Source organism: Chenopodium quinoa, unplaced genomic scaffold (assembly GCF_001683475.1).
Source record: "Chenopodium quinoa cultivar QQ74 unplaced genomic scaffold, ASM168347v1, whole genome shotgun sequence".
NCBI classification, from domain to species: domain Eukaryota; kingdom Viridiplantae; phylum Streptophyta; class Magnoliopsida; order Caryophyllales; family Amaranthaceae; genus Chenopodium; species Chenopodium quinoa.
This window is the reverse complement of record NW_018742241.1, coordinates 750,183-768,337: the sequence shown is the minus strand read 5'-3', so window position 1 is coordinate 768,337 and position 18,155 is coordinate 750,183. Positions and strand designations below refer to the sequence as shown.

The 18,155-nt window shown below is 42.5% G+C and overlaps 2 protein-coding genes across 2 annotated transcripts; one reads left to right on the top strand and one right to left on the bottom strand.

The window, feature by feature from the left end:
• Positions 1-9,352: 9,352 nt before the first annotated feature.
• On the bottom strand, positions 9,353-11,466 carry LOC110736343 (pentatricopeptide repeat-containing protein At2g15690-like). The gene has a single exon (XM_021916547.1). The coding sequence runs from the start codon at positions 11,334-11,336 to the stop codon at positions 9,696-9,698; it is 1,641 nt and encodes a 546-aa protein (XP_021772239.1). The 5' UTR covers positions 11,337-11,466; the 3' UTR covers positions 9,353-9,695.
• Positions 11,467-14,298: 2,832 nt separating this feature from the next.
• Positions 14,299-15,780, top strand: LOC110736674. The gene is made up of 3 exons (XM_021916969.1): positions 14,299-14,308; positions 14,392-14,501; positions 15,226-15,780. Exons 1-3 carry the CDS (start codon positions 14,299-14,301, stop codon positions 15,778-15,780), a joined length of 675 nt encoding a protein of 224 aa, XP_021772661.1.
• The last annotated feature ends 2,375 nt before the right edge of the window (positions 15,781-18,155 follow it).

Genomic DNA, 18,155 nt, shown 5'->3' with positions numbered 1-18,155 from the left:
AGGAACCATTGCATTGTGAAAATTTTGTTTGTTAAGAGATGTATTATAAAAGTTGTTATTCTTTATCAACAAAATCTTAAAAATTAAAATTTAATTAATGTAGAAACTAGAATTATAGGAAAAGGGAAAAGTAGAAAGGTCAAAGATTGAATTAGAAGCCAATCACAAATTCACAATAGCTATGTACCATAAGTTCATAATGGCAAAATAGAAACATAGGAAAGTGAAATTAAAAAAAAAGAGGTCAAAATTAAAAAAAAAAAAAAAAAAAAAAAAAAAACAGATCGGAAATAAAAACATACAAAAATGTGAAATATTAAAAATATTGAAAGAGAATAGGGGAAAAATAGAAAAGCTAAAATAAATGTAAAAGAAAAAGGGAAGAAATAGAAAAGCTATAAAAGGTAAAATGCTGAACACGGGAATCGAACCCACGACCTAACAAGGAGGGACTTTTCTCCAAAGTAGGCTGATTTGGCAAAGTATTTACCAAATTGGTTGTGTGGCAAAACTATTTACTAAACTAAGCTTCCAGGGTAAAACGCTGTCTCGAACTGCGTTTTATGCCCTGGATTTTTTAAAAAAAAAATTCAATTTGTAAAACGCTGTCTGGGACAGCGTTTTATCTTTTGTCTTTTTTTTTAAAAAAAAATTCTTAGTTTTTGAATTTAAAAAAAAAATAAATTGAAATACACATAAGACGCTGTCCCAGACAGCGTTTTATGTACATTTTTTTTTTGTACATAAAACGCTGTCTGAGACAGTGTTTTATGTAGAACATAAAACGTTGTCCCAAATTGCATTTTTCCGCTGGAGTAAAAACCAGCAACCTGTAGCCCAGTCTCCTAATTCTGCCCTCAACACACCACCCCCAGCCTTTAATCAGCCACCACCCTCAACCACCACCACCACCACCAATCCCTACCGTCCCACCACCGTCGACCACCACCAACCACCACCTCCCGCCACTTTCGACCACCCTTATGCACTTCAAAACACTCCAACCATCCCCCGCAACACTACAACCACCCCCACCACAATCCCAACCTTACCACCACCATCGACCACCACCAACCACCACCTCCTAGGAGTTCCGTCAACCCTTAAGCACTTCAGAAAACTCCAAACACCCCCAACAGCACTACAACCACCATCAACCACCACATTAAACACGACGAGCCATCGCTTCTACCCCGTTTTCCATTATGGAGCCCAATTGTCTTGTGTTTGATTTATATTGCCCTGGAAGGATCTATTTTGACTGACATAAGTCCGATTTGGACAAATAAGGAAATTAAACTTCAAACCACACAGAGATTCATTCAAAAAACATTTATTATATTAATAATGTAAGTGTTATATACATCATTCCACAAAATCAGGCTACAAGAAATAAATCAGCTAATACTATCCCGACTCATTTATTCGGGGTAAAGGTTTCGTATCCTGTCTGTCGTCCCTCCGCCTGACACGACGCCGCCTGTAATGTGTAATGGTGGTGAATGGGTCTCGGGGCGGTAGGAGAGTCTACTGGCTGGACGATGGGCCCTCCTGGGTAGGGTTGGGCGCAGAACTGTGGATGATGTAATCCTCTGCGTCTCTGGGTGACGTAGGATCACCTCCACAGCTACTCTGGCTGAGCTCGAACTGTGAATGGACGAAGTGGCCATCATGGTCGTCCCGCTGGTGGACGAGATAGCCGTGACCATATCTCTGCAAGGTAGCCACGCCCATATCTCGTACCCGCTCGACCTGGGGACTGGTGGTCCGTCTGCAAGGGCGATTGACAGTGCATCAACCATCGCCACCATATCCCCAGCCTGCAGTAATCATCAATCAGTCATTTGTATGATATAGAAATTAAAAAATTGATGAAAATAAGTAGAATAAAAGAAACTCACATATCCGCTAATGACGTCATATGCTGGATGGTAATGTGTGGATGGTGGTGTGTAAATGGGGTTGATGAAACGCCGTGTAATACGCCTGTACCACAGCATCTACGGATCGTGGGGATCCATAACGCCCTGCATCGGATCACCTCCAACGACGAAGTCCAGCCGTTCCTGCCACAGCTCAAGGAAACGCCAATGCTCTAGTGACCAGCTTGTCTCCCCCTTTCCCCGACGGTCGTGAAGGCGTACACTAGTGTCACACTGCTGGGGGATAGGTTGGCGTACTCCAAACTGCCTCATGACTCGGTCGAGTAGGTGACTCTCCACAACCTCGAAACAGATCAGGGGACCCTGGCACGCCACTCCGCCTGATGGTCCAGCAGATGTGTAGGCATGGCATCTACCAAGTCAGGTACATACGGATCCCATGCCATCTGCAATAACACAGCAACAGTAATATTATGAATAGGTTAGTCCGCAGACAGTATTCACAGTACAAAAATGTTTACAAGTATCTTTTAAGTTATCACCTGGTCCTCGGTGAGTTGGTCTAGGGCGTCGCGCTAGTACGGAAGACCCCTCGCCACATGCGCATGTGCCAGTCTGGGGACCACCCACCTAATACCAAAAAATATTTTAGTTTATCAACTAGTACAATAAATGAAGTCTAAAGTAATGACAACTGTATCGAACCTGCAACCGTACGCCTCATCAGGTGTAAGGAGCGGTGGAGCATCGTACGCCTAGTACTGGTCGTCCCGGTCCTGCTCCCCTCGACGATGTCTAGCAGGCCTACCTGGTCTGCCTACATGGATATGCTCCTAAGCCCAGAACTGGCACACAAAAATACAAAACTAGGTAAGTGGCTTTCGAAATAGGTTGTTGGTAATTAATTAGGTGAGTTACCTGAAACACAATCAAGGGACCTCCGATCTCGCTAGAACCAAGGTGGGATGCTCTACACAACTGGCGATACAATGTCGCCAAACAGGCACTACCCCAGCTGTAGCCACCGAAGGCGCAAAACACTCGTTCAAACACTTCCATGTTGCTGTAGTACACACCGTCCACCAGAGCTTTGTGTTTCCATACGACACACGTTCCCGGGTTTGACTGTTGGAGTGCTTGCATGAAGTGCGGAAGACTGCCGTAAGAACTCTCCCAATCCCCAAATATTTCAGCTATTGCTTTCTCCTTGGCATATCATGCTCTTCGATATGGCACATCGAAATGAAATTGCTTGGAGATGAGTTTCTGTATGAATTCAACTTTCAAGGACGAATCTTTTCGCATAAAGGACTTCACATACTTTAATATTAAGGACGAATCCAAGTGCGGGTGATCAGTAGATAGTATTTCAATGACACAGTTCTCCCGGTGCGGGCCTTTGTACGTGACTAGGGTAAATCCACACGAGTGCTCACTTGATTTGGTACCCTGTAGCATTCAACCACATTTCTTCGTGCACCGCAAATGAAGGACACTCTCATTCGATGTCACTGTGGTGTAGAATTGATTCTACTATATGGAATACATCTCTCACCATTTCTTGAAACATTTTCTTACTTTCAAAATACATCCCCTTCTCAAATTCTCCCCCCAGAACAAACGATGTATGGCTATCCGATTCGGCCCAATACTGATCAGCTTCGTAGTTCTCGTTTACCTGACTGAACCAAGGAATGGGAGTTCTAACCAGGGGCTCACCAACTTCCATGTGTGCAGGTTCAACATCCATGTTCTGAAGTCCATCTTCCTCCTCTCCGCTCTCGGCCTCATCATTTGTATACACATCATACACAAACAATTCGTTATTCACAATAGTTTCAAGATGAACTGGCACAAGTTGAGACGACGATGCTTGAACATCATCTTGCATAGACGAATAACTATGCAATTGCATCGGTGAAGGTGTGACGGTGTTTGATGTCGAAGGCCCAGGTTGCCCGGTCATTGCTACATATGCCCCCCATGTACAGGTGAAGCTATATGAGAATTAAACGGCATGTGAAATTGATCGTCGTGCAGCATTCGACTGAAAGATCCCATCCCATATTCAGTTGATGGAATGTCGTGTGAGGGCACTTGGAAGGGCTCTGTGTTATAACCGGAAATATATGTAGATTGTTGTTCTGGCCGAGTACTTTGTTGGGTATATATAGGCACCATTTCTACATATATCTCAGTGGGAACACCCTTCATTGCAACAACGCTCCTTAAAGCTTTCAAATGCTTATTCGTAAAAACAGGTAACACTTGAACCCCATTGCCGGTCTCAAACCTCATTTTAATGTTTAGTTCAACATTCCTCGGGTTTGAACCAATACTGCTATGAGCCTCGTTCATCAAATCATTGAAAGTCATGTTCGGTTCAAGTGTTAGTGGTTCCAGATTTCCCCCACTATACTCGACACGGGGTCCATCAAACAGAATTTCACCTCCCCACCGGCATAATAAACTACATTTTGTGCAGCCATATTCTACATAACCAAAACACATTTTAGGATTATTGAAATCTAGAGCGAGGTAAAAAAAAAAGGTTGCCCACAAACTAAGCATTAACTCCATATATGAACTCTTAGTTTAGGTTGAAATGCAAAACGATTACTAACAAACTAATATTATAAACATTACACTAATATGAATTGATAGATAAATTATCAATAATGAAATAAGAGTCTTCTCACCAATAATCTATACTAATCAACAATTATATTTCACATATTACCATTAATAATTTCAACAATTTCACATATATGTACCACATTACCATCAACAACTTCACCAATTTCATGAACAATTTTATCAACAATGTACCACATCACCATCAATAATTATCAACAATGTACCACATTTTAATTAATAATTAGCAACAATTTGATACAATTTACATGAATTATTCACAATTAGGAGCAATTACACTAAATTGAATTTAGGGTTTACCACGAAATTGAGTGAGTGAGAGGGAAAAAGAGGGGCAGCAGCAACAATGGAGGCAGCAACAGTGGCGGCAGCAGCGGTGGCGACAGCAGCGTGGGCGGTGGCGGTGGTTCAGCGTTTTCGTTAGTGTGTAGTGTGAGAGGGAGTGATACTTTGAGTTTGAGGGAGTGATACTGAAACACGGAAAACTAGCTCCTGAAATACTTACCCAAAAAACGCTGTCCTGGACAGCGTTTCATTAAAAAAAAAAATCACTAAAAACGCTGCCTCACGCAGCGTTTTATGAGCTACTGATTTTTTTTTTCTTTTTCTGTTAAAAAATCAGAAACTAAGAATTTTTTTTATATTTCTTGTAAAAAATCAGAAACTAAGAATTTTTATTTTTTATTTTTTTTAAAAAAAAAAAAGACAAGATAAAACGCTGTCCTAGACAGCGTATTACAAATTGAATTTTTTTTAAAATCCAGGGCATAAAACGCTGTCCGAGACAGCGTTTTACCCTGCAAGCTTAGTTTAGTAAATAGTTTTGCCACGCAACCAATTTGGTAAATATTTTGCCAAAAAGGCTTATTTTGGAGAAAAGTCCAACAAGGAGACTGGAGACATCCCTATGCGCATGAATTACCAACTAAGCTGCAAATTATTTTGCTATTTATATGCACTTAGAACAATATTACCAATTTTCTTTTTTGGACTTGGTGGGTCACGTGACCCACTAGGACCCACGCTGGCTCTGCCAATGGCCACAAATAAATGCAATGGGGGTTGAGACTACAATGGAACTTGAAACTTCTCTTTACACAGTGCGAAGAAACTTCACAATTCTCTTGTACAGCCTAAATATTGGTAAATTAACTCTAAAAAGACTCAAGAGCCGAGACCAACGGTATAACTTGAAAATTTCACTTAATATAAGATATAACTAACCCTCTTCCCTCTCACCATCATCGTTCCTGCAAAGACAGATTCGCATGGTCAATACCATGTACATAGACTTCTAGGGGTTGACAGTAGAAAGAACTGTAAAAATGATTAGTAGTACAACCCAATCAAAAGGTTGCTGCTTCACATAATCTCATCATACTGCAAATGCTACTTCAAAAAATGAATTGATATAAAACATCAAAACCATTTGTATTGCTTATGCAACATGAAAAAACCAACAAAAGAAATATTCAACTGCAAGACAATGTACCAAAACCTCATCAGGCTGACAAAAATATAGCAAATACTTTATTTTATAATCTTAAATACCACTGGCAATAGGATTAAGGGTGCAGCAGGAATAATTATGTGTGAACTCTTTTTGAAAGGAACCAGGACAACTAATCTCAAACATTCATTATTTAAATATCTGACCCATAAAGGCTGCAATTTAGCCCTGTTCAAAGACATCGAATATAGCTATTCAGTTTATATTATATAGTCTTGTCAAAAAAAAAAAAGGTTTATACTATATAGCAAATTCAAATGAATGAGAGTCCGGCTCACAAAGTCACAAATTACCTGACCACATTCCAACTCTTCCCTTCACAAATTCCATAGCTTCGGGTATTCAATGTTCACCTTACCCCTAAGCCCAACACAGATTATATTCCGATCACTAAACTCGTTTTACATACTCTTTTGCTTAAGCTTTATATATTCGGCCCCAAGAATTGCTTGAGCTTTATAGGTTCGGCCCAAAGAATGAGACCTATGCCAAGCAACAGGAATCATACCATAATTAGCACTAATAGTTTAAAATAAGAGGTGTTAGTGCTGATAGTCACACACGGAGTCACTCCTGCAGCCCTAATGCTACTGAGGCCTATAGCAGTTGTTTATGTACTCAATATTTCATCTACTTTCTTTGATATTTTCGAAACTTAGTGTTTTAGATTTTGTTTTCATGAATGTGATTCGCTAAGCAATACAAAGTCCTCAGGATATCTTACTTTAACTACTAGTTTTATATCAGTGACCAAGGATTTTATGAGTTAATTGCCTAATTGGCACTATATTGCCTACAGACACTGAACCAAGTTGACTTACAATGGCCAGTTTTTCTGAACAGAATTATACAGTGGTGAATTTTCACTGAACCTAGGTTAAGATCACAAGGGAATAGAGCTTTAACGCTTTATGCACTGATAAGTTAGCCTAAGAGGTTGATTCTACTCAGGGAAGGTGAGGATTGTAGTTACTTCTCACACTACACTCTTTACAGAAACTTCCATACATACCAGAAAAAATGACAGCTGTCATCAGCATATAAAGAACTTAACACTATCAAAATTTTAAACTAATAAAAAAACCCAAAGAGATTTCAAATGAGGAAAATAATGATGATGCAATCAACCATCTGACATCTATTTTAAGAATGTAGACAACAAACGAAGAAGCTGGAAATGTTAGCTAAACAAGCAGAAGAATCAACTAAAAAATTTCAGTCAAAAGTTAAGAAACAAAATGAAGATACAAAATAAAATGTAGTTTGACAAGTGAATTGATCCAAAACACAAGATGCAACGATCATGAGAGAAGTTATAAAAGATCATACCTGTGAATTGACCGCACAAAAAAGGTCTAGAGTGCCCCATCTCAGCTGTGGTGAACCATTTCCATTGCACTTGCTTTAGAGCTTGCATCAAGTGCTAATTGAAATACAAATCATACAATCATCTTGGTGTTTATAAGTATTATCAAACTTGGTCTCAACTCTCAAGTACTTCATTTTTCTATTCAAGTCCCTTCAATTGGCTTACTAATAAATATCACCATTGATAATGTGGCTTTCAACTTCTACACTTACAAACTTACAATAGACTGCACATAAGTTGATTAAAACTACAATCAGGATCTTTTATCCTAGACTTGGAAGACAGAGTTTGAACAGGTTTCTTTAACCTCGCATCTAGCTGTACTGTGAAAGAATTACCAAATATTGGCAAGGTAATGTGCCACCTTTAATGCTTCCATCCTTCTTGGCATACACTGATTCATAAGACTCCAACTAGATTAACTCCATATTTTTCATTTTTTTTTCTCCCTCTCCCTTAGCATAACAGGGTCCACTTTTCTAATAGCAAAGTTCATATTACTCCTTGTTTATTCAATTTTAAAAAGTCAGCATAAGTGGCAGGCAAGGAACCATACGAGATAAACTACTCTATAAACAAAGCACATAGCACCAATGTACTCCCTCTGTCCCATAATACATGACACAGTCAAACATTGCACACATGCCAATGCACTAGTTTGACTTTATTTTTATATAATTAAATATTAATGAAAAATTATTTTTAAAATTATATTATAAAACTTTATATTAAAACCTATCTAACAACATATTTTATGATAAAATATATTTTTATTATGTTAGTAAAAAATTATGGTCAAACCTAATGCATGAATAGTGAAAAAAAGTCCAACGTCTCATGTATTATGGGACGGAGGGAGCAGTTCATAATATCCAGAAAGTCAATCAGCAACGTATCAAAAGAAAATGAAATTAAAAGAGAACTTAAAAGTGAACTTAAAAGTATATACTAGATTTTATACTTTAGATGAAATCTTTCATGGAACTAAATAAAATTCCAACAATGCTAAGTATTTTAAGAATGATTTCCTAATAAAACACACACACGGTGACTTTAGGAATGAATTTCATTATCAACTCTTTGCTCTAGACGTGCCAAACTAAGATGTTATATTCATAATCTACAGTGGGTTTTTTTTTTTTTTTTTTTTTAAATAAAAAGGGCATAGCAGATATACAGAACTTCATCCTCCATCCTACTGCATTGGAGTGCAACCTAGTTTTCTAATAAGGGAGAGTTTCCATCATTTAACTTAAAATATAACAGACTGACATTAGAAATATTATTAAATTCACCAATTTGAGATTTTGAGGCCATAATTGGCAACACAGTGAATGACACACAAAGATTGATAAGTACAAGCAAATGTAAGGATTTAGTCTACAGAATAGCTAATTTAACACATAATTTAAGCAATCTCCCACCAACAGCTCAATATTCATTGATAGAATCAGCGAACAACCCGTTTATATGTCATTTAATAGTAGTCATATAACATAGTTGAATGAATGGTAAACAAAGGCAAGCTAAAACTGACCAAGTAGTCAACAATTCCCCCACCCCCTCTCCAAGTGCAGCACACACAAAATTGTAGCTAAAAATGACTAAACGTGTCATGAAAAAGTCTTTTCCCGTGAATTAAACAAGTAAAGAAAACATTAGGTACAAAACAGGACACTGTAAAAAGAAAACATTAACAACTGCAAGTCTAAACCATCAACTTGCCAACAGACTATAAAAACTAATTGAGCAACTATTGACTTCAGCAATAAGCTACTCATGTGTAAACTTGAGTCCCGATCATGGTATTTAGGAGAAAATATTTCAGTATAAACATGTGACAACAAGTAGCCTTATCAGAGAAAGGTAAGAGAAAAAGCGTTAGCACAAAACAAGACTAATGTATATATAGCTTAAGGAATAAGGGCTAACAGATCTTCAGAAAGTTCAATTATACTGATATATTTCCAAAAACCAATTGATAAAACATATTGAAGAGAGTATGACACAAAGGCAAAGTGATACTAGAACAGCATCAGCAGCATACTCAAACTCTGAAGTATATGATAACTTGCCTAGTGCCAAGATCAGTTAACTCCTTATCAGTACACAACACTAGTGCCTAGTTTTTTCTTAGTGACTAAGTGTCAATGTGCATCCCCTAACTCCACAAGTTCAATCCAGGTATGACGCTAAGACTTGCTAATTTCCAATAAGCGATTCACAATACAAACTTACTGAAAACTTCATGATATGGAAGTACCAAGCAACTAAATCTTCACCAGTAGTCCCCACATGAACACTTTCCATCCTTGAAATGATGGAACCGCTTGTTGTCCCTAACAATCAACTCCCTCCCAACAATCTTGGACATGATCTTAATAGCATTGTGACAATCACCACAAATTCGAAGGTTCTTAATAATCCTGAGGGGCGTCCTTGGCGGGGTACTGATCAAGCCATAAGCTATAGCTAACCTCTCACTGTGGTAAAGCAGGGCCTGCTCCTTAGCTTCCTGATCAATGTCATGAAGAACATATCTAGTGTCCGGCACATAACCTTGTTCCTTAAGAGCAGACTTGTATTTCTCATCATCTTTGTAAAGAGACGGATTCTTAAACTCGGGAAGTTTATTCCTTCCTTCCATAAGATTCTCTGCCATTCGCTTTTTTGGAGGTGGAGTTGGGAGTTTGTCAGCAACAGCCTTTGATGGATCAAGATCAACTATCAACTCATTTATATGGTCCTCAAGATCCAAATCCCCATGATACCTAGCATAATTCCTCAATGACTCCCAAGCAGCCACATTCGGCTGCATTGGCAACTTTTCGATATACTCCCGAGCTTCAATAAGATGCCCGGAAGCTCCAAGCACATCCAGAACCAACAAATAATGCTCCAACTGCGGCTCAATACCATACTCTGTTCTCATCTTTTCCAAATAGATAAACCCTTCTTCTACAGCCTCAGCCCCAGCACACGCATACAAAACCGCCATAAACGTCTCGCTATTCGGCCTCAATCCCAGCTCCTTCATCTTCTCAAACAACTGCAACCCCTCATCCCCAAGTGAGTTACTAGCATACCCTCTAATCATCAAATGCCAAGAATCAATACTTCGTTCAGGCATATGATCGAATACCCGGCGTGCATCCACCATACTCCCACATTTCGCATACATTCCAATTACCTTATTGATCAATCTAAGATCACCCCTAAGCGTAGACCTAAGAAAGAAATCATGCACTTTTTTCGCATTCTCCAGCAACTTAGGGTTCCCACATTTATCAAACAACACATAAAAACACTCCCCATCAGCCTTAGCTCCTTTCTCCATGAATTCAATTATCTCCTTCACCTTCCCCTCCATAGCCATACTCCTCAAGTCCACATTCAGGGCCTCTACCGGGCCATTCTGCAACGACAACGGGCCCTGATTTGGGACTTGATTGTTCCGCTGATTAGGGTTCCTCGGAGGCGCTTGCGACGGCTGTTGTTGACGTACATATCTTTGATCGGGAAATTGACCTTGCGGGTATCCATGATTAGGGTTTCTACGAACTGGGTATCCTTGATTTTGCTGATTCCACTGGTCATGTTGCTGTTGCTGCGGCTGCTGCGGTGGTTGTTGCGGGCGATAATTGGGGGTAAAATTAGGGTTTATGGGCGAAGGAGGAGCACTTCCGGCGGCGTGAGGTGGAGGGTACCAGCCTTGATAGTGGTTTTCGGGTTGAGGCTGACGAGGGTAGTCGTTGGGGGCGGCGAAGGTAGACAGAGAACGAGAGAGAAGAGGAGAGTTTAGGGTTTTGGGGAAAGGGTTTAAGGGTGGGAGAGAAGATGGGTTGAATTGGGAACGTACTTTGAGGAGAGAGGAGAGATAAAATGGAAGAGGAGGACGAACTGCGATGAAGGACGCCATTGATGAAGTGATTTGAAGGTTGAGTAGCAGGAATAGGTGGTGATAGAGTTGAGAAGAGTGTTATCTTTCCGATTGTAGGGGTTTGGGTGGTAGGGTTTAACGGTTGAAGAAAATGACTGGATTTTAAATAAATAAAATAAAAAAATAAAAAAAATTAGTAGAACTTCCTCATGAGTCATGCAGTAGACCAGTGAATTTTCGACCCAACCCGAAACCCACCCATTTTGTGGGTCTTGAATAGAGCTGTCAATTCGGTAAACGAGTCGGGTTCGGGTGGGTCAATTCGGGTGGGTCTTATCTGGTTAACGCCGTAACCTATGCGGGTTTGATTCGGGTTAGTTCATGCTTGACTCAGGTCACGTCAGGTCGTACATCTCATCGGGTTTGGGTTAAGTCAATAAAACGTCGGGTTACATTCGGGTCGGATGAATAATAGGTCGGGTTTAATTCGGGTTTTCACGGGTTAAAACGAGTTAAGGTCATTCTCGGGTTCGAGTCGGGTTTGGTTCAAGTCAATAATTTGCGGGTTATAATCAAGTCGGGTCATTCTCGGGTGCGAGTCGGGTTCGGTTCAAATCAATAATTTGCGGGTTATAATCAGGTCGGGTCATTTCCAAGTTGGGTCATTCTCAGGTTCAAGTCGGGTTCGTTTCAAGTCAATAATTTGCTGGTTATAATCAGGTCGGGTTATTCTCGAGTTCGGGTCATTTTCGAGTTCAAGTCGGCAAGTCGATAATTTGAGGGTTATAATTGTTTCGGGGTTTTTTGATGTCCTGCGAGGGAGTTACAAATCCAAGACTGACCTCTGGACGCCTGTACCTGCAAAATAACGGAGACTCTTGTTGGTGGGAGCTCCGCCTCCGACAATCAAGTTAGAACGTGTATGAGGAGTTTAAGTGCGGAAAGTAAAGTCTCTCTTGAGGTCCAAGAGAGGATCTGCAATATGAATTGCTCAGTGTTGGGGTGTCAGGTGTCTGACTAATTCTCTGCTTTGAGAGTAAGAGTAGGTGTGAGAGTCAATCAGGGTTGATGTGAAGCTCTCTGAATGTGTTTGAATATTTTTTTAAATGGGTGTTTCCTTAGGGGGAAACACCTTATTTATAGTCTAGAACACTATGCCAAGTACTAGGTTCCTGGGAAACCTAGGACTGATTGGGCTTGCTTGGGAAATTGGGCCGTTGCAGGCTGCTTTTCCTAACAGGCCTTTCTGTCTGCCACGTGTTGTGGCCTGATAGATCCACTTTGGGCCTCTTATGAGGTGACACATGGCGGACTCTGATTGGTCCACGTGGCGGACACGTGGCACACATGATTGGTTCACGTGGCGGGAAAAAATCCCCTAATCATTTGCCCCTCACAGGGGTGACGTGGCGTGCCACGTGGCGCCTGTGACAGATGTCACTTTCTGATTGGCTAACGGTTTTATACCGTTTTTTTTCTTTCTTTTTTTTTTTTTTACCATGACCCTTGGAATTCACCCCCTTATAAATAGGGGATGTCCAAATCATTTCAAATGATTAACGAACTTTTCAGACAATCAAAAACAGGACGCCTACTCTGACTGTTAAGACATCCGATTGTTCTTGAGAACGGCTGCTTTATAGACCGAGTGATCTACAGGCCGACTGCTTTTTTAACTTTTCAGACGTTCCAGATTTTTCACAAGGTAACCGCCTGTTTTCTTACACTTTTTCCTTGTATTTTTTCCTTCTTTTTTTCGAAAATGGTAGCCCCAAAGCACTCGACACGGCCTAGGTTAGTGATCAGCCGGTCACCGGGGACGGCTGAATCTAGAACTAGGAATGCCGACTGCCCCTTGCTGGACCACCCATTGCGAACTAGGAGTCCGACTATCTCTGTGTCTGTGCAAGACACTATGGCCAGAACTAAAAGAACAGCAAAGTATTCAAATTCAGACGGCTCCTTTTTCTCTCGGGAGGAGCTCTCGGACCTACCGCATGGAACTCCTAGCACCCCCAGTGATTCCATTTTGAGAGAATCCGGGGAGGAGGTTGAGAACGAGCCTTTATCAATTGACTTGTCTGGGCAGGCGGCTGGTCTGGCCGAGAGCTCAAGTGATTCAGAAACCAGCACCTCCAGTCGGATTTCTGCCGACTCCGAGGAAAAGCACTCTCGCCTTCATGAGGCGAGAACAAGCCATGCAGATGAAAAGGGGGACAACTGGGCAGATCCGGCTGCCTCCCGTAGAGAGTCGCATACCGCCTATTACTGCCACGTACCAACGGGCAGGCGTAAGACTATGCTTGATAAGCTTGCAAGCATCAGGGCCGACTATCTTATGGGCGGCGACTACATTCTCTCGGTGCCGGATCCCGAAGATACAGTCGTCTGGCCAGAGGCGGCAAGCTACGGGGACGAGTGTTTTGGTTGCTATGAGGCAGCCATCAAAGCTGGTTTAAGGTTTCCTCTACATCCGGCTGTAGAGAGGATTTTAGACGGCTACCAACTGGGCCTCTAGCAGCTTGCTCCCAACTCCTGGTTTAATATATTGGGTTATGTAGCCGCCCGTGAAATGAATGGGGTGGACGCCAGTTTTGAGGCGTTCGCCCATATGAATTATTTGAGCAGGACCCCAAAATCAAGCGGTACCGGCTGGTACCAGATTAATAGTCACAAAGGCTACATGATGACTATGGGGAAGGAAAATAAATGGAAAGACTGGCGCAATACCTTCTTCATAGTCTCTAGTCCCAACAAAATCCAAAACAAAAAGTTCAATAGGTGGAACCGGAACCCACCTTACCTAACAGGCGGCAGCTCGGACCTGCCGCCTGTTCCTCAAAAAGCCAGGGAAGAGATCCTAGACCGAGGACTCTTCAAGGTTTATATCCAAGCAGACCTTGAAACAGGGGTAAGGGAGTTCATCCCTAAATTTTATATCCCAAAGTACAAGTCGTTGTACGATGGGGTATACTTGGCCGCCTGTGGCCTTAGTGCCGAGATGCCGAGAGGTAGCTGGCCGCTTGCTTTACGTACCCTGCTATACTTGTAATATTTTTGTATATTTTTTGTCTATTGTGATCGTTTTTTGCAGACAAAGCTATGGACAAGATCTCGGCATCTAAGAAAGCAGCCGCCCATCTTCGCGCCGCTGTTCTGGGCAAGCGGACTGCCGAGGAGTCGCCTGCCAAACAAGCGTCTAAAGTGAGCGTTGTTCAATTTTTAGCTCGAACTCTTTTATTTCCTGCCGCCTGTTTGGGGCTAATTGTTTGTGCTGCACTTTGTAGGGAGCCGGTCCTCGACCTTCCTCCTCATCCCAGCCGGATCCCAAAATCAGAAAGCAGGCGGCTGGAGACGTGGCTTCTCCTGGCAATGTTAGGCGGCAAGCCAGTGAAAGACAAGGAAGGACCCCCTTAATTGGGGGACGGATGCCGACTACTCCTGACAGCAATCGTGCTCCTAAAGAGGCCACCAAAGGTAAGGGCTAAACTTTGCCAACCTCGTTTTTTATGTGCCGCCTCCTCTTGAGAACAGTCGGCTAACTTTACTGATTTTAGCAGGCGCCCCTGAAGAACCAGACTTGGTTCAAATGGCAAGGGCCATGCTGAGAGCCATCCCAGCCGAGGAAAGGGACGCTGTTAAGGGAGTCGGCACCCTTAACCTCGAGGCTATTCTCGCTCTTCTCGCCGAGGTACACTTGAAACAATTTTTTTCTTTTTTGTTTTAACCCCCAGCCGCCTATTTTTCTGACGGCTGTTCTTTTTGCCGACTGCAGTCCATGCTGCGAGTGTACGGCCTCAGCAAGCCCATAAACGACAAAAACAAAGAGGTAAAAGCTGCGAAGGCCATGGCCGCCTCTGACCCTATTAAGGCTATTTTTCAAATAGCACAAAATGAGGTCTTAACAACTGACATTCTGTATTATCAGGCGTCGACCACTTTGCAGGTCAAAAAGGACTTAGAGGCGGCCAGGAAACAGATCTTGGAGCTGGAGCAGTCCGTTAAAGACCTCAAAGAGGAAATGGCGCCTCTAAAGGATTCAGACAAAGAGGCCGAGGGACTCCGCGAGCGGGTTAACAAGCTCAAGGGCCACCTGGCCAGCCAAAAGGCGGACCTCTCACAGCAATATACTGAGAAGGCCGAGGAGGAGAAGGCGGCTCTCGTCCAGGATATGATGGAAGACAGCACTGCCATCATGAAGATAACCTGGGCTGCTCTCGTCCCTGATGCCGATTATGAAAAATGGGATCGCCAATTTGTCGCCTGCTCTGATGAATTTAATAAACAAATCATGGGGGAAGCAAGCGGCGATGAGGAGGCTGAGGGCGAGGAGTCCGACTCCACTGCTGGAGAGTTGGACCAGGAGGAGGCGGTTGGTGAGGAGGGGCCGGAGCAGGAGGTAGTGATTACGGAGAAGGAGTTGTCCCGGTCTAGGTCCGAAGGTCAGGACCAAGCGGTTGTTGGTGCACAACCTCCTGCTTAGATTTTTAAGCTTTTTTTGTAAACTTTCCTTCGGCCTGCGTGCCGCATGTTTCATTTACCCAACCAAGGGGTCGGGGTGTATCAACAATTTTTTAATATTTTCAACATTTAGTTGGTCATACGGCCGTCTTTTTTTTATCATATATTCAACTATTTTGGTCGGTTTCTTTGGAATTTTGTTGTATGCTTGCATTTTTGCTTTTCACGAATTTTTTGCCAAGGGTTTGTAGCCTTTATTCATGAATGTTTAGCGTACCGACTGTTTAGTACCGGCTGTTCTTGCCCCTGGGCGACTAGCGCCTGGTTTTCAAAGGTGTTTGATTGACTTGGAATTTTCGATACCTAATTCTGAGTCAATCTATCACTATGGAGATTGCCCCAAACCAGGCGTCTAGTCGGCTAAATACCAGGTGCCTGGTTTCGCCCAAGACCAGTCGTCCATTTGGTTACGAACAGGCGGGTATTCATCCGTATTGTACGCACAAGTTTCAATGGCCCACGACTTATATTAGGATAGGACGACTGCCGAGCAAAACTCGGTACTTACCCTTTTAAATGAAGTTATAGGCCACTCGTTCTCCTATCACTCGGCTGTCGGCCTTTGCAGTATACTGAGATCAGTCGGCTAAGGACCATGTGGCTAGTTTGGTGTAACTAATCCCTCTACTTGGGGCTTTGTGTAAAACAAGCGTCAATCAGGAAAATTTTTAACCAACTTAAGCTAGGGCGAGAGTGAACAAGAATTGTGGCCGTCTGCCGCCTGTTGCGGGAACCAGGCGACCACTTTTGAGTTTTGCAGATTCCAATTAATGCAATGTATTGAATATGAGTCAACCTTAATAGGTTAAATCAGTCTTCGCCAATTTGTTTTGATTGAACAAGAGAATTAGTCGGTCTGTGCCGCCTGTTCTCTACTTGTTTGCAAATGTTAGGTCGTTTAATGTTTCACATATGGAAAGAGGCGCTAAACATTTTCAAGCGGAGGGGCCGCTTGTAGATATAAATGCGGTAACCGAGCTAACTCTTTATGGAATAGTGAACGAATGCCGCCTGTTTGTCAAAAAACAGTCGGCTCTTTTGACCTTGTAGGTTTCTTGTAGAGTTAGAAAATTTTGAGTTGAGTGAGTAGAAGAAGCAGCGGGGTAGGCCACATGTTTTTCTTTATTCGCCAAGTGTTGCTTGGCTATTTACTCAACTTGAGCCGACTGTATTGTCCCAAGCAATATCGTGTCGGTTTCTGACTTAGACTTAAACTGCCTACCGCGCGTTTTCAATACGGCGGGACGTTCGTCTTCGTCTCACAGCAAACGCCTGCGAGATTTCTAGGAGGACACTCGGTGGGGCCGTTTGTTTTTAGTTTATAGAGCAATGTGTCACCCAAATGGGAGATGCTCTCTGCGACGAATTTCATCCGGATGGATGTCGCCGGACGCCTGCTTTGTTTAGGGACAGACGTATTTGTTTAATTTTAGGGGATCATTCGGCTATGGGCCTTAGATTGATCATCCGGCCTGTGTCCTTAAAGTGTTGCTAGGTTATCTAGACTTAGCGTTTCTACTCTTTCGAGTTTGAATGATAAGATTTCTTGCTAACAGGCGTCTTGTCCCGTAGAGGAGAGTTGGAAGGCCGGTTGTTAGCAGGCGCTTGCCCCATATAAGGGTTTTGAAAGGTCCGACTGATAACAGGCGGCTGTCCCTTAGAAGGGACTTCAAGGGCCGACTGTTTACAGGCGGTTTGCTCTACCAAGGACACTTGGAAAAAATTAATAACATAACTTGCAAACTTTATTGATATAAGTATAATTACAATATTTACATATCTTAGAAGTAGTACTTTTTCAAGTTGTCTACGTTCCAAGTTCTGGCTAGCTGCCTGTCGTCTGGTGTTTCCAAACGATAGGTGTCGCCTCTGATTTCTTCACTGATTCGGTAGGGGCCATCCCAGTTAGGGGTCAGCTTGCCCTGCTCATTGGCCCTACCGACTGCTTCCATTTTTCTAAGCACAAAGTCCCCTACTTTTAGGGGCCGCTTGTGCACCCGCCTGTTATAGGATCTCGTCATTCTCAGACGGTAGATCTCGTGACGCAAGGCTCCATTGCCCCTGTGCTCTGGAAATTCATCCAATGCTAGGCGCATGGCTTCCCAGTTGGCCTCTTCGTCATAAAGCATGACTCGAAGAGTCGGCTCATAATGCTCTATTGGTAGCACAGCCTCTGCCCCATAGACCATGAGAAACGGGGTTTCACCAGTCGCCCCTTTTTTAGTCGTCCTGATGGCCCACAGAACATGCGGTAGCTCGTCAGCCCATAGGCCGCCTGATTTTTCAATTTTATTTTTTATGCCATCAGAGATCAACTTGTTGAAGGCCTCTACCTGG